General features: G+C 39.5%; 2 protein-coding genes across 37 annotated transcripts in view; one reads left to right on the top strand and one right to left on the bottom strand.

The window, feature by feature from the left end:
* Positions 1-7,419, top strand: part of PALLD (palladin, cytoskeletal associated protein) — a 469,895-nt gene extending 462,476 nt beyond the window's left edge. For 19 of the 33 annotated variants that reach the window (XM_078366289.1, XM_078366290.1, XM_078366287.1 and 16 more), the window contains 3 exons: positions 3,272-3,437; positions 3,931-4,064; positions 5,212-7,419. In XM_078366289.1, coding sequence (XP_078222415.1) covers positions 3,272-3,437; positions 3,931-4,064; positions 5,212-5,384 — 473 coding nt within the window. In that variant the 3' untranslated portion in view covers positions 5,385-7,419. Of the gene's footprint in view, positions 1-3,271; positions 3,438-3,930; positions 4,065-4,224; positions 4,271-5,211 lie in introns of all 33 variants that reach the window. The other 14 variants (XM_078366298.1, XM_078366299.1, XM_078366295.1 and 11 more) reach the window with 1 other exon arrangement.
* Positions 1-17,270, bottom strand: part of CBR4 (carbonyl reductase 4) — a 131,405-nt gene that overhangs the window by 29,530 nt on the left and 84,605 nt on the right. The window lies entirely within an intron of this gene.

The following is a 17,270-nucleotide window of genomic DNA, read 5'->3' as shown; positions in this document are numbered from 1 at the left end:
TTTTTTATCAGTCTGGCTAGTGGTCTGTCTATTTTGTTGATCTTTTCAAAAAACCAGCTCTTGGATTTATCGATTGTTTGAAGGGTTTTTCGTTTCTCTATCTCCTTCAGTTCTGCTCTGATCTTAGTTATTTCTTGTCTTCTGCTAGGTTTTGAGTTTTTTTGATGTTGCTCCTCTAGTTCTTTCAATTTTGATAATAGGGTGTCAATTTTGGATCTCTCCACTCTTCTCATATGGGCACTTATTGCTATATATTTTCCTCTAGAGACTGCTTTAAATGTGTCCCAGAGATTCTGGTATGTTATGTCTTCGTTCTCATTGGTTTCTAAGAACTTCTTTATTTCTGCCTTCATTTCATTGTTTAACCAGTCAACATTCAAGAGCCAGTTGTTCAGTTTCCATGAAGCTGTGCAGTTCTGAGTTAGTTTCTGAATTCTGAGTTCTAACTTGATTGCACTGTGGTCTGAGAGACTGTTATGATTTCCATTGTTTTGCATTTGCTGAGGAGTGCTTTACTTCCAATTATGTGGTCAATTTAAAGTAAGTGTGATGTGGTGCTGAGAAGGATGTATATTCTGTGGCTTTGGGGTGGAGAGTTCTGTAAATGTCTATCAGGTTTGCTTGTTCCAGTTCTGAGTTCAAGCCCTGGATACACTTGTTAATTTTCTGTCTGCTTGATCTGTCTAATATTGACAGTGGAGTGTTAAAGTCTGCCACTATTATTGTGTAGGAGTCTAAGTCTCTTTGTAAGTCATTAAGAAGTTACCTTATATATCTGGGTGCTCCTGTATGGGGTCCATATATATTTAGGATCGTTAGCTCTTCTTGTTGTATTGATCCTTTTACCATTATGTAATGACCTTCTTTGTCTCTTTTGATCTTTGTTGCTTTAAAGTCTATTATCAGAGATGAGAATTGCAACTCCTGCTTTTTTTTTTTTGCTCTCCATTTCCTTGGTAAATCTTCCTCCATCCCTTTATTTTGAGCCTTTGTGTATCCTTGCATGTGAGATGGATTTCCTGGATACAGCGCACTGATGGGTTTTGGTTTTTTATCCAATTTGCCGGTCTGTGTCTTTTGATTGGTGCATTTAGCCCATTTACATTTAGGGTTAATATTGTTATGTGTGAGTTTGATACTGCCATTTTGATGCTCGCTGGCTGTTTTGCTGATTAGTTGATGAAGATTCTTCATTTTGTTGATGCTCTCTAGCATTTAGTGTGTTTTTGTAATGGCTGGTACTGGTTGTTCCTTTCTACGTGTAGTGCCTCTTTCCGGAGCTCTTGTAAAGCAGGCCTGGTGGTGACAAAATCTCTGAGTACTTGCTTGTTTGCAAAGGATTTTATTTTTCCTTCACTTATGAAGCTCAGTTTGGCTGGATATGTAATTCTGGGTTGAAAGTTCTTTTCTTTAAGGATGTTAAATATTGGCCCCCACTCTCTTCTTGCTTGTAGAGTTTCTGCTGAGAGATCTGCTGTGAGTCTGATGGGTTTCCCTTTGTGGGTGACCTTTCTCTCTGGCTGCCCTTAGTATTTTCTCCTTCATTTCAACCCTGGTGAATCTGACGATTATGTGTCTTAGGGTTGCCCTTCTTGCGGAGTATCTTTGTGGTGGTCTCTGTATTTCCTGGATTTGAGTATTGGCCTGCCTTGCTAGGTTGGGGAAATTTTCCTGGATAATATCCTGAAGAGTATTTTCCAGCTTGAATTCGTTCTCTTCGTCCCCTTCTGGTACACCTATCAAACGTAGGTGTGGTCTCTTCACATTGTCCCACATCTCTTGGAGACTTTGTTCATTCCTTTTTGTGCTTTTTTCTCTGATCTTGGTTTCTTGATTTATTTCATTGAGTTGATCTTCGACTTCTGATATCCTTTCTTCTGCTTGGTCAATTCAGCTGTTGAAACTTGTGCATGCTTCACGAAGTTCTCATGTTGTTTTTCAGCTGCTTCAATTCACTCATATTTCTCTCTAAGTTATCCATTCTTTTATCATTTCCTCGAATCTTTTTTCAAATCTTTTTTCAAGGTTCGTAGTTTCTTTGCATTGATTTAGAACATGTTCTTTTAGCTCACAGAAGTTTCTCATTACCCACCTTCTGAAGTCTGATTTTGTCATTTCGTCACAGTCATTCTCCGTCCAGCTTTGTTCCCTTGCTGGTGAGGAGATTTGGTCCTTTGAAGGAGGCGAGGTGTTCTGGTTTCGGGTGTTTTCCTCCTTTTTGCGCTGGTTTCTTCCCATCTTTGTGTATTTATCCACCTGTTGTCTGAGTAGTTGCTGACTTTTTGATTGGGTCTCTGAGTGGATGCCCAGATTGTTGATGATGAAGTATTTCTGTTACTTGGTTTTCCTTCTTCCAGTCAAGCCCCTCCGCTGAGGTCCACTCCAGGCCCTGCTTGTCTGGGGTACACCTGTAGCAGCCTCTGCGCGTTCACTGAGAGCTGCGATCCTGAGTTGTTCTTACCGCGCCCTCTTGAATCCTTCCCCTCTGAAGTAGTTTTTACCACTACTACAGTTGATCCAATAAAAAAAAATTTTTCCCATTGGATGGTAATATTCAGAGTGTTAACAATAAATCCTGATATTTTTCAGAATAAGTACTAAAGTTTTCTGTTTTTAATGGGTTCCTTCCTTCAAGGTAATAATAAAGCTGTCTTTTTTATAGCCTCCTTCAAAGAATACAAATTGAAATTTGTAATTTATAGGACTCACATTCCTAGTTTACAGGTAACTATTTAAAGCTGCCAAATTTAGATAAAGATGCCTTCCCTTTAAATTTCCCCCTTTAAATTCTATGCCATGTCTCACTTAAGAGTTACAAATATTCAGAATCTTCATGGCAAAAATTTCAAATGGCAGTGAGGCAATCTGGTCAAATTCCTTGAAATACTTGTCCTTACACCACTAGGTGGCAGTAGTTGGTTGAGGCTGTGTGTGCTGGGTAACATAATTAGTAGTGAAGCCATCACAGATGCCAGCAATGACTCAAGAGTCTCCCACAGCCAGTCAGACAGGCATTCGGTGGAGCAGATGGCCAGTGGACAGTGTGAGCCTATCAGAGTTGAATTAATTGAGGAAATAAATGAGCAGAATGAAGCATACAGACCTTTGCTTGGTAAAAGAATAATTTGGAGAGGGGACTAGCATCTTAACACCTGGAGTAAAAAATGGCATCATAAAAGATCTATTGAAGCAATATTCCAAAAGCCTCTGAATTCTTTCTAGTGCTCCTTTTGTATACCATTGATAGAGAATTCATCTCATGTTTTCTTAGCTAAAGAAGCACACAAACCCCCTGTGTTTATTGAGAAGCTGCAAAACACAGGAGTTGCTGATGGGTACCCAGTGCGGCTGGAATGTCGTGTATTGGGAGTGCCACCACCTCAGATATTTTGGAAGAAAGAAAATGAATCACTCACGCACAGCACTGACCGAGTGAGGTAAGACTACACAATGAACCTAATCCTTAACAGTTCAGTCCTAATGATGTATCAAAAGATGTATTTTACATAGCATGCAGATTTATGTGTAAAAGCCATGCTGTTGATGAAATCACACAAAAACATGCTTTACCCAATGTAGGATGAAGCTTTTAGAAGGAAGCTATAATGGTATTTGATCTAATGGTGATTTCTTAAAAGTGTTTATCGTTCTATCTAAAGAAAAGATGAATTCATTTGCTTTAGTATTCAGTGCTTTTTATAAAGGCAGATCTTCAACTAGGAATTAAGTACATAGATTTATTCAACTCTTGACATCTGTTCTTTCTCCCATTAACTTTAATGGGGCAAGTAGTCTCTACAGAATAAGTATGACCCTATTATCAGCTGCTTGCACAATTCTGTTTCTAATGATCTAATTAAAAATGATGCTTCATGTCCAAAGCGACTTTTTAAAAATGTAGAACCCTAATGACTTTATCCTTTTCCCCAGCATGCACCAGGACAACCATGGCTACATCTGCCTGCTCATTCAGGGAGCCACAAAAGAAGATGCTGGGTGGTATACTGTGTCAGCCAAGAATGAAGCAGGGATTGTGTCCTGTACTGCCAGGCTGGACGTTTACAGTGAGTGCCACTTCATCTCATTGCATTGCATTTACTCATTAAATTATGAAAACTTAGACATCTGGAGAGCAAATCACATTATTCTTTATAATCTTAGAAACAACTATTGTGTTTTATTTGTCAAAAAAATTCATATTGCTTTCTCTCTTTCTATTTATAGTTTCTCAACATTAATAGTGAACCACACCAGGAGAACAAATACCCAAGTATCATTCAGGAACTTTGAATCATTAGCAAAATATGCATGCTGATTTCTCTTACATTGGCTAGTTAGTTGTGGCTTCCTTACTCAAGCAACCTTAGGAGTTAACAGTAGGCAAAGGCATAACCATGTTTTCACATGTTCTTGTTACTGTGTTCTGCAAATGACTACCTTTTAACATTTCTTCCTATATTATAATTCTATCGCAGTGTCCTAATGCACTCTAAATGTGTGTTCCATTGATCCCGGAATGTGTACTTTTGTGGCTTAGTGCTTTTCATTAACATATCTTAAGCAGCCAGCAATAGACTTGTGTTTTTATAAGTATATTTGTGTACATACATCCTAAATTTAAAGAAGATTGTTCCCATGGAATTTACAGTGTAGTACAATAAGCATTATGGGATCCATTGACATTTAAAAAACACTAGAAAAAAATTAAGAACTTATTTCAAATTTTGCTGCTTCTTGAAATAACTTTGTGAGGGTCATCAAGAAATGTGTGGCCTAAACTTTCCCTACTGTACAGTTCCTTTCAGTTGATTTATTAGTATTAAAGCATCCACATCCAGAATTCCTAAGTGCTATAATTATTGAAGAAAAAATATTCTTTTAAAAGGGGAGGGAGGATGAGAATTAGGAAGCTTATCAGCTATTCCAAAGGATTCCTTGTGCTGCAGTGTTTACTTAAAAAAGATAAACTACACTTGACCTTTGTAATCTAGCTGCTGTATTCTCACTACCCTGTATAGACAGTAAATCTGCAACGTGTGAGTAAAATGTGAAAATGTTCCTAAATTTTCCGTGTTCCTACCATAGATGTGTTCGGACTTTCGCTGAGTATGTGCCTGGCATATATCTAGACATTCTGTATTTATTTGAAATATCTAAGGGCTTTCCAAGTTCATCTTGATTAAAAATCATAATTATTCTTTTTCTTTGCAGCCCAGTGGCATCAGCAGTCACAGAGCACCAAGCCAAAAAAAGTGCGGCCCTCAGCCAGTCGCTATGCAGCACTTTCGGACCAGGGATTAGACATCAAAGCAGCGTTCCAACCTGAAGCCAACCCATCCCCCCTGACACTGAATACTGCCTTGGTAGAAAGTGAGGACCTGTAATCCAGCATTCTTGTTAAAGCTGAAACACTGAAACAGCCATTGCCTTGACCAGCGCATCCGTTTGTCACATTATGTAAAAGGCAGAAACATACCTTTGGCTATAAAAGAAATTATAAAAAAACACCAAAATAATATTTTTCTTACTTGATATACCAAACTTAGAGTTTAAGTAGATGATGCTAATAGAAATATACACATTGCACAGAAAATTCACATTTACTGTCCAATTAAAACTTTGGAATTGCTGTGATTAAAGTGACCTAAAATGCCAAAATCCTAAAGGAAATCAGTTGTTCATAGGTAATCACAATTTGTATTATCTACAAGTGCCTTTAAACACAAGATATAGGTGCTGTGTAGCCTGATAGTGTGAAATGTTTAATGAGGCAGTTGTACTACAAACGATACTACAATGATTCTGAAGTGCCGTGTATTCAGACAGATACAGTGAACCAAGTGCAATACATAAGGATGAAAAAAGAAGAAATGACAAAGAATTCCAAGTAAATGCCTTGTCTTTTTGCAAATGTTTTTATATTAAATCATAAGGAAGGAACTACTTGCCTTAAATTTTAGTAATATCAGGATTTTTCTAACAAGGTTAATACCTTAGTTCTTAACTTTTTTTTTCTTTTTGTGTAGTGTTTCCATGCTACCTTGGTAGGAAACCATATTAAAAGGCTAATTTACAAACCATATTAAAAGGCTAAATATAAATAATATAAAGTGCTCTGAGTAAAGCAGAAATATATTACAGTTCATTCCACAAAAAGCATCCAAACCACCCAGATGACCAAGGCATATATATATATATATATATAGTATTTGGAGGAATCATGGGTTTGCAAGGAAAAGGGAAGAGAATGAAGGAAAAAGCAACCAGCACAATTACAGTGTGTCCATTTAGATAAAAGTAGAAGGCGCAGGAGAGGTAGAAAAGGCCAGGCTTTTCTTTGTTTTTTTTGAAAATTAATCTTAAACACAGGTGAAAAAAAACACTGCCATTCACAATTGGAGGAACCTAGGGCCAGCTGGCAGCGTGGAGCACACACGCTGTGGAGATCGTGGTGTCTGAAGTTTGTGTAGTAGTGGAAGATTTTAGGTATGTAGAGCAGGTTGAAAATGGATTGAGACTGCAAGGTAGCGTAAATGAGAAACTGCCTGTAGGATCTAGTCTACTTGAAGGAAGTGGAGAGACAAGGGGAGACAAAAACAGGTTTGTGCCATAAAGTATTTTTTCAAAGGCACCAAGATGTGGTGAGTGGAATTACTAGTTTACTTCCCTGCTGCCATGAAACCTTACCTTAAGAAGGTGCTGGATTCTAAGGTTTGTAAAGGTATCGGTAAAGACTGCTTTTTAATGCATGTGATTTTGCATCAGCTAGACTGAGTTGATTCTGACCAGACTTGATGGTTTTAAGTCGGAACTGATAAATTTTAAAAAGGAGAAAAATAATTTAACCTAGTAGTATAAAACATGAGGCTTTAATGGTACTTTGCTATGAAAAGAAAACACTGTATTCCTTACATAAAACCATATATCTTTCATTATTTATAAGTGGCCTCTCTTAGCTCAGTTACTCAATTCATACGTATTTTAAAAAATGATTTTATATCTGTGTACCACTCCACATAGTTCATATTACTGTTTCACATGTACAGCTTTCTACTTCTTTGTAAGAACACAACCAACCAAGGTTTCAGTGATTAATAGGCTTGAGCACCGGGTGGCAGATGTTCTATGCAACGTGGTTCAAATTTCTTTGACCACACTTATATGCATTGCTAAGATGGGATTTAAGATACCATACAAAGTCTCTCGTGGACCTATCTCTATTGTAGAATTATGACTTATGTCTTACTTGCCAACTTTTTCTGAATGTGACTTTTTTTTGCTAATTTGCTGGGTTTGGGATTAACTAGTATTATTTTGCCACCTTTATATTGTATTTATAAAAAAAAGTACTATCACACTACTTTGGATTGTTGTGCTGGTATAATGTGGATTTAACATCAATAAATATTTGACAAATAACAGTTGCAGTTTTGTGAAGCAAAATATTCAGTTTTAGTTTTCTATTGCTGCCATAATCAGCATAAATTCCAAGGCTTCAAACATCACTCATTTATTACTCACTGTTCTGTAATCAGCAGTTCAGGTAGGATGTAGCTGGCTTCTCTGTTCAGTATCTTAGCTAAAATCATTGTATCAGCTGCACTGTATTCTCATCTGGACCTCAAGATCCTCTTCCAAATTCAAGTGGTTTTGATAACTTTTTGCAATAGGAGAAGAGACATCTCATTTAGTCCAGCGAGGAGCTGCTCTCAGCTCCTAAAGGCCATCTGTATTCCTTGCCATCTAGCCCCCTCCATCTTCAGGGTCAGCAGTGAGAATCTCCTTCACCTCAGATCCCTCTCACACTTGCTCTTTCATCAGAGGCCCAGTCCCTTTTAAATTATGTCAGGCCCATCCAGATAATCTCCCTTTCTTAAAGTCCCTAGGCTTTGGGAACCGTAATTACATCTGCAAATCCCTTCAAAGCAGCAGCTAGATTCATATTTGATTGGATAATTGTGTATACACCAGAGGGTGGGGATATTGGGGGCCATCTTAGAATTCTGCCTGCCATAGCAATGTACTGTAGGTATGCACGTAAATATATGCAGTGCTGTGGTACACAAGGATAAAGTACAGCAAGATGGTATAAATTAAAAGTGAGGGGGGAAGGGAAGGAAGTAACAGTATAATAAATGGAACAAAATAAAATTATACACACACCCATATTCATATATATGTAGAGCATTAATAATATCTAGATAGTTACAGCAGACGAACAACATACTTGGACCTAGGCTTTCCTGCTACAGGAAAGAGAAAGCTGGTCATTTATGTAATTCACAGCCTCCATAAAGTAAAGACATTTTATCTTTTACATAAGCAATCTAATGGAGCTTTGGGGATATCTTTGAATTAGACTAGAATTGTGTATTTCACATTGTCTTCTATACCCCATAACTTGCTATGTACCTTACAAGATTCATTATATGTTTTAATGCTGAATTTGTCCTTGATGTTCCCTTTTATGAACATCTATAATGTGAAAATTCTCTTGGTTTGCTCAGAAGCTAGAACCTGTATCATAACATCAATTTAGTTTGACTCCTTTAAATTACGGAAATATGACTTCTATATTATGATGCTGAGGAACTTGAGTGTTGGAATTGGCCAGCCAGGATTTGAATCCTAGCTCTTTTCATCATGTGTGACCCATAAGCAAGTTACTTTACCTCCCCAAGCCTCAATTTCCTTATTTGAAAAACGAAGATTAAAATGGACCCCTCTCTTTGTACTGTTGTGATGATCATAGGGGATGATAATTTTGACACAGTACCAGCACACAGTAAGAGGTCAGTAAATTTCAGCTACGATTTTAGTGTAGTTGGAAACTAAAGTAAAATCATTTCAATTACAAAATGTGCACACCCAACAAAATTGTGCAGATAGTTAAAATTTGTGAACTTGGATGGAAAAAAATTAGTAACCCCCAGCTGAAATTTAGAATTTCACTCAATTATGAATGTAGGCAACAAAACACAACAGTATAAAATACCTGAGAATTTCCTGGTATAAATTATGTTACAAATATTGAAATATCTTAAAATCTGTCTAAATTCAGCATTACTTCAAAATTATGGCAGAGTTACCAATAGATGTTGTAATTTAGAGGTATCTGTATTATTATAAGTTTGGTTTTTAATACTTTAATCAATACTTAGTTTCCTTTCTATTTTATGCCTACATGAACATTATTTTGAGAAGGGATCCAGAAGATTTACTAGAAGGTGAAAAAAGCACATGCCACAAAAATTAAGAACCAGGACCTACAGAAACTTATATATTTAGAAAAGAATTAAAAATTTGAGGAAAGCCTAATTTCCTTTTGTTCCTAGAAGAAACAAAACTGATTAAATTATGCAACAAAATATTACTTACTATTCAGAGTTAAAGAAATGAATTTGGCTGGGTGGCTTTCACCTGTAATCCCAGCACTTTGGGAAGCTGAGGTGGGTGGATCACGTGAGGTCAGGAGTTTGAGGCCAACCTGCCCAACATGGCAAAACCTCATCTCTCTCTCTCTATATATATATTTTAAAAAAATACAATAGAAATAGATTTACTTCTATCAGCATGGATAAATATGAAAAACAGCATTTGATGAGGAAAGGAAGAGTGATGTCAGCAAGATGGCTGACAAGAGACTCCTGGCATTCATCCCCCCAAGAAAGGACCAGGAAATGAACAGTTAATATTCAACAGAAGTGTCAAAGGAAGAGCATTGGAGTGCAAGTGGGGGAGTGGAGAGGTACCTGCAGTCGCTCAAAAGTCCAGAAGGCAGCATGGAGACAGTTTGTCTCTGCTACCCAATGTCCCTGCATCCCCCAACCCTGACTTGCCTGAAGTCAGGAGGAGAAACTTTGCTTTGATGGGAAAAGATAAGCAGAACCCCATCAGCCCCCATTACTGTAAACACCTACAATCCTTACTACAGGAGAACTCCACAGTCCTCACAAGCCCTGAACCGACTTTAGAGACCTGCTGTGGATTCACATTGCTGCATTCCTCTGGATTAGAAACATGAGATATGTACTCTCACCCCTCAGGGGCCTGCTCTGGGGCCGAGTAGCAACTGCACCTCTCCAGGGGCTCTGTGATCCCGCCAAACCCAAATGGGTGGCTGCAGTGCCACAACCCTGGCTGCCCAGACTCTGGGCCCAGGATTGGCTGTGACTCTCATCAGGCACAGCAGGGAAACCATCATTGCCTATACTTCCAGAGAGAGAAACAGTCTGCCAATTCTCCCAAAGCATACATACCTACCCTTGAGCTGGCCATACTGGCCCCTGAGCCACTGAGCACCTGACATGCCCTCAGGCCAGTAGAGCAACTACCTACCTATCTTCTAAGCCTGAGAAATAGCCCAACACCTGCTACCTCCATAGACATGCCCCCAGGCCTACCCAGTGGACCTGTGCCCAGGCTAGAGCATAAGAAACAGTCCAGTGGGCCCAATCCCAGCACACATGCCCCTAGACCTTCCCAGCAGCCCTGTGCCTATGCCCAGGGCCTGAGAAACAGCTTGGCAGACTCACTTCCAGTAGACACAACCCAGGACCAGCTGAGCAGTCACATGATCATGCCTAAGAGCCCTATGGGCTCAACCCCCATGGACACACCCCGTGGCTGGCTGAGAGGCACACCACTATCCCAAGCACAAGAAACAGCCCAGATGGCCCACCTCTGGCAGACACACCCCCAAGCCAACTGAACATGCCTGCACCCGGGGACTGAGAAACATCCCTGTGGCCCCAATCCCAGCAAGCAAGACCCCAAGTTGGTTGATACTGTGCACATACATGCCCCCGATTTAAGAAACAGTCCAGTGCATCCACCCCAGCAAAGCTGCACCACCACTGCTACAAATCCTCACAGCCTAGGCCACTGGGCACATCAGTAGAGTGGGTCACAGCTAAAGAATCTGCACAGACACTACAGTACTGCATCCACCTAGAACCAAAGCCAACATACCCCACCTAACCGACACTCTAAGATCCCCCCATACAAATAAGTCTTTCCCTACAAAACCTTCCATCAAATTGGAAGAGGTGACTGTTCTACCAGATGCATATAAATAACATCAAGGAACACATCAAACATGAAAAAGCAAGAAAGCATGATACCTCCAAAAGAACACAATCATGCTCCAGTAACACATCCTAATCATAAGGAAATATATGAAATGCCATAAAAGAATTGAAAATAATAATCTTAAGGAAGCTCAGTGATATAAAAAGAATACGGCTAAACAGTTCAATACAATCAGGAAAATAATTCATGATTTAAATGAGAAATTTAACAGATGGCATTTAAAAAAATGAACAGAAATCTTAAGAGTTGAAGAATGCAATGAATAAAATTAAAAAATGCATCAAGAGCTTCAACAACAAATTAGACAAAGCAGGGGAAAAAATTTCTGAACTTGGAGGTAGGCATTTTGAAAGAACTCATGCAGACAAAAAAAAAACACCTACAGAATGAATGGGACACTGTCAAATGAACAAATATTTGCATTTTGGAATTCCAGATGGAGAAGAGAAGGAAAAAGTTATAGAAAATATATTTAATGAAATAATAGCAAAAAAATTCCCAAGTTTTGGGAAAAAGATGAACATCCAGATCTAAGAAACTTAAAGGCCCCAAAAATATTCAACCCAAACAGGTCCTCTCTGAGGCATATTATAGTGAAACTGTCAAAAGTCAAATACAAGGAATTCTAAAAACAGCAAGAGAAAAATGTCAAGTCACATACAAGGGAATACCCATTAGGCCAACAGCAGACATTTTAGCAGAAACCTTATAGGCTAGCGGGTGGAGGGGCAGGAGAAGGAATAATATATTCAATGTACTAAAAGAAAAATCCTGCCAGTAAAGAACATTGCTTTAATATTCTTTATCAAATATAAGCAAAGCTATTCCTCACAAACGAAGAAAAATAAAGGCTTTTTCAGATAAGCAAAAACTAAGGGAAGACTAAAAAACACTCAAAAGTTTTAGATCTGGAAGTGAAAGACAATAACAACCATGATGAAAATGAATGAAGTTATAAAATGCACTGGTAGAGCTGATACATGAAAGAGAAAGGAATCCAACCTTATCACTACGGAAAACGACTAAGCCACAAAAATAAACAATAAAGAGGATTAAAGAACAAGGAATATACAACCAGAAAACTATCAATAAAATGACAGGAGTAAATCCTCACCTACCAACAAATAACCTTGAATGTAAACAAATTAAATTCCCCAATTAAAAGAGATTGAATGAATGAATGAACTTTAAAAAAAAAAAAACATGCAACTATATGCTGCCAAATAAAAACCCACCTCACCTGTAAAAGATACATGAAGACTGAAAGTGCAGGGATGGAAAAAAACAATCAATGCAAACAGAAACAAAAAGTAAGCAGGAGTAGCTATTCTTATATCAGAGAATACAGGCTATTTAAGTAAAAAGTGATAAAGAGAGACAAAGAAGGACGTTATAATAAAGGTATCAATTCAGCATGAAGCTATAACAATGGCAAATATATATGCACCCAAAGCTGGAGCACCAGATACATAAAGCAAATATTATTAGATCTAAAAAAGGAGCTAGACCTCAATAAAATAAAAGTTGGGAACTTTACACCCCACTTTCAGCATTGGACAGATCATCTAGACAGAAAAGCAACAAAGAAACATTGCATTTAAACTGTACTATAGATTAAATGGACCTAACAGACAACTATAGAACATCACCCAACAGCAACAAAATACAGATTCTTTTTATCACAACATGGAACATTCTACAGGAATGACCATATATTAGGACACAAAACAAGTCTCAAAAAATTTTTAAAAACAAATCATACCAAGTGTCTCATGTGACCACAATGGAATAAAACCAGAAATCAATAACAAAGATATTAAAAACTGTAAAAATACATGGAAATTAAACAGCATCCTCCTGACTGACAATGGGTGAAGGAAGAAATTAACAAGGAAATTTTAAAATTCCTTGAAACAAATAAAAACAGAAAAACAAAATACCAAACCCTATGTGATACAGCAAAAGCACAATTAAGAAGCAAGTTTACAGAAATAAATGCCTAGATCAAAAAAGTTAAAGGTTTCTAATAACTAAATGATTCATCTTAAGAATCTAGGGAAAAAAACTGGGCATAGTGGTACACACCTATAGTCCCAGCTACTCAGAAGGCTTGGGAAGGATTGCTCTGAGGCCAGGAGTTTGAGGCTACAGCACACTCTCATTGAGGTTGGGGAAAGCCACTGCACCCCAGCCGGGGCAACATGACAAGACCTAGTATCTAAAACAAGTTTTAAACTAAAAAAAACAACCCAAAAGCGGTGGAAGATTCAAGATGGTGCTGTAGGAGCAGCTCATGATTGCAGCTCCCAGTGAAAATGCAGAGGGTGAGAGAACGCCGCATTTCCAGATGGATCTTTATTGCCCACAGACCAGGAGATTCCCAAGTGGAGGAGCCCCACAGGTTGTGAGAGTGGCTGTTTCAGCTGCCGTGGCTGTTTTCACCAGTGCAGCTGTTTTGGCTGGCGCCACAGCACAAGGGCTCTCTGTATAAAATGCACTGGTCTGATTGCCCTGTTAAACTGGCAACAAGAAATCCGGGAAGGCAGATTAGCACATTCATCTGATTAAACGGGACTGAAACATAAAGCCAGGCCAGGAGATTCCTGGGGAGCAACATTGTTTCAGCCAGCACAGTGGGTCGCCATATGGGAAATCACTCAGAGGCCCGCCCTTTCAGCAGGCGACTGGAACACCTGGGAGAGAGTCAACTTAAAAAAAAAGTTCTCAGGCCAGACGCGGTGGCTCAAGCCTGTAATCCCAGCACTTTCGGAGGCCAAGGTGGGTGGATCACGAGGTCAGGAGATTGAGACCATCCTGGTCAATTTGGTGAAACCCCGTCTCTACTAAAAATACAAAAAATTAGCTGGGCACGGTGGCGCGTGCCTGTAATCCCAGCTACTCGGGAGGCTAAGGCAGGAGAATTGCCTGAACCCAGAAGGCGGAGGTTGCGGTGAGCCGAGATCGCACCATTGCACTCCAGCCTGGGTAACAAGAGCGAGACTCCATCTCAAAAAAAAAAAAAAAAAGTGCTGTGAGGCAGGGAACCAGGTGATCAGGCTGGGTGGGTCCCACACCCACAAAAACAAACTAACAAACAAAAAAACAGCAATTGGAAACGCTCAGGGTTGAGACTTTCACAGCAAGCACAGCTAAACCCGGAATAGTCCAGCTCAGTGGGGGAGGAATGTCTGCCATTACCGAGGCACTCCACACCTAAGGAGGTAGTCTGCCATTGCTGACGAAGCCTGCCATTGCCGAGGCAACCCACCATAACAGAGCGAGTCCGCCATTACAAAGGTGGGTCACCATTGCCACAGCAGTTCTAACCACACCCATATAAACAGGACTGCAGGGAAATACACATGGCAGCAGGGTGGAGCCTACAGCAGCAAGGCAGACCCCACAGCAGCACACCAAAGCCTCTGCAGGCAGACAGTGACTAGGCTGCCTCCTTGCTGAGCAGGACGGCCCTGAAAAAAAAAAGATAACAGTGCAATGGATACTCATAAATAAAGCCCTAACTCCCTGGGACAGAGCACCTAGGGGAAAAAAGGGGTTTTATAAGTTCTGCTGCAGCAGACTTAAACGTACCTGCCTAGCAGCTCTGAATGAACAACAGAGCTCACAGCTCAGCACTTGAGCTCCTGTAAAGAACAGACTGTCTCCTCAAGCAGCTCCCTGACCCCCGTATATCCAAAGAGTCACCTCACAAAGGACTGATCAGACTGACATTTGGAGGGCATCATTCTGGGACAAAGATAGCAGAAGAAGAAACTGGTAGCAACCCTTACTCTTCTGCAGCTGCTGCAGGTGTTCCCCTGGAAAGCAGGGCCTGGAGTAAACCTCAGCAGTCCTACAGCAGAGGGGCCAGACTGTTCGAAGGAAAACTCAGAAACAGAAATAACTTCATCATCAACAATCGGGACGTCCACTCAGAGACCCAATCGGAAAATCAGCAACTACACAGACAACAGGTGAATAAATCCACAAAGATGGGAAGAAACCAGTGCAAAAAGGAGGAAAATACCTGAAACCAGAACACCTCGCCTCCTAAAAGGGATCACAACTCCTCACCAGCAAGGGAACAAAGCTGGACGGAGAATGAGTGTGATGAAATGACAGAATCAGACCTCAGAAGGTGGGTAATGAGAAACTTCCGTGAGCTAAAAGAACATGTTCTAAATCAATGCAAATAAACTAAGAAACTTGAAAACAGATTTGATGAAATGATAACAAGAATGGACAACTTAGAGAGGAATATGGGTGAATTGATGGAGCTGAAAAACATAACACGAGAACTTCGCGAAGCATGCACAAGTTTCAACAGCCGAATTGACCAAGCAGAAGAAAGGATATCAGAGGTCGAAGATCAATTCAATGAAATAAAACGAGAAGGCAAGATTAGAGAAAAAAGTGCAAAAAGGAATAAACAAAGTCTCCAAGAAATGTGGCACTATGTGAAGAGACCTAATCTACGTTTGATAGGTGTACCTGAATGTGACGAAGAGAATGAAATCCAAGCTGGAAAATACTCTTCAGGATATTATCCAGGAAAACTTCCCCAACCTAGCAAGGCAGGCCAATATTGAAGTCCAGGAAATACAGAGGACACCACAAAGATATTCCGCAAGAAGAGCAACCCCAAGGCACGTAATCGTCAGATTCACCAGGGTTGAAATGAAGGAGAAAATGCTAAGGGCAGCCAGAGAGAAAGGTCGGGTCACCCACAAAGGGAAGCCCATCAGACACAGCAGATCTCTCGGCAGAAATGCTACAAGGCAGAAGAGAGTGGGGGGCCAATATTCAACATCCTGAAAGAAAAGAACTTTCAACCCAGAATTTCATATCCAGCCAAACTAAGCTTCATAAGTGAAGGAAAAATAAAATCCTTTGCGAACAAGCAAGTACTCAGAGATTTTGTCACCACCAGGCCTGCTTTACAAGACCTCCTGAAAAGGGCACTATGCATAGAAAGGAACAACAAGTACCAGCCACTTGAAAAACATACCAAATGCTAAAGAGCATCAACGAAATGAAGAATCTGCATGAACTAATGGGCAAAACAGCAAAATCAAAATGGCAGTATCAAATTCACACATAACAAAATTAACCCTAAATGTAAATGGGCTAAAGGCACCAATCAAAAAACACAGACTGGCAAATTGGATATAAAGCCAAACGCCATTGGTGTGCTGTATCCAGGAAACCCATCTCACAGGCAAGGATACACAAAGGCTCAAAATAAAGGGATAAAGGAGGATTTACCAAGACAATGGAGAGAGAAAAAAGAACAGGAGTTGCAATTCTCATCTCTGATAAAATAGACTTTAAAGCAACAAAGATCAAAAGAGACAAAGAAGAACATTATATAATGGTAAAAGGATTGATACAACAAGAAGAGCTAAGAATCCTAAATATATATGGACCCAATACAGGAACACCTAGATACATAAGGCAAGTTCTTAATGACTTACTAAGAGACTTAGATTCCCACACAATAATAGTGGGAGACTTTAACACTCCACTGTCAATATTAGACAGATCAAGCAGACAGAAAATTAACAAGGATATCCAGGACTTGAACGCAGACCTGGAACAAGCAAACCTGATAGAACTCGCCACCCCACATCCACATTCTTCTCGGCACCACATCACACCTACTCTAAAATTGACCACATAATTGGAAGTAAATCACACCTCAGCAAATGTAAAAGAAGTGAAATCATAACTAACAGTCTCTCAGACCACAGTGAAATCAAGTTAGAACTCAGAATTCAGAAACTAACTCAGAACCACATAGCTTCATGGAAACTGAACAACTGACTCTTGAATGTTGACTGGATAAACAATGAAATGAAGGCAGAAATAAAGAAGTTCTTCAAAACCAATGAGAACGAAGACACAGCATACTAGAATCTCTGGGACACATTTAAAGCAGTCTCTAGAGGAAAATATATAGCAATAAGTGCCCACATGAGAAGAGTGGAGAGATCCAAAATTGACATCCTATCGTCAAAATCGAAAGAGCTAGAGGAGCAAGATCAAAAAAACTCAAAACCTAGCAGAAGACAAAAAATAACTAAGATCAGAGCATAACTGAAGGAGATAGAGACACGAAAAATCCTTCAAGAAATCAATATCCAAGAGCTGGTTTTTCAAAAAGATCAACAAAATAGAAA

Source organism: Callithrix jacchus, chromosome 3 (assembly GCF_049354715.1).
Source record: "Callithrix jacchus isolate 240 chromosome 3, calJac240_pri, whole genome shotgun sequence".
In the NCBI taxonomy this organism is placed as follows: domain Eukaryota; kingdom Metazoa; phylum Chordata; class Mammalia; order Primates; family Cebidae; genus Callithrix; species Callithrix jacchus.
This window is presented reverse-complemented; position numbering and strand designations above follow the sequence as displayed.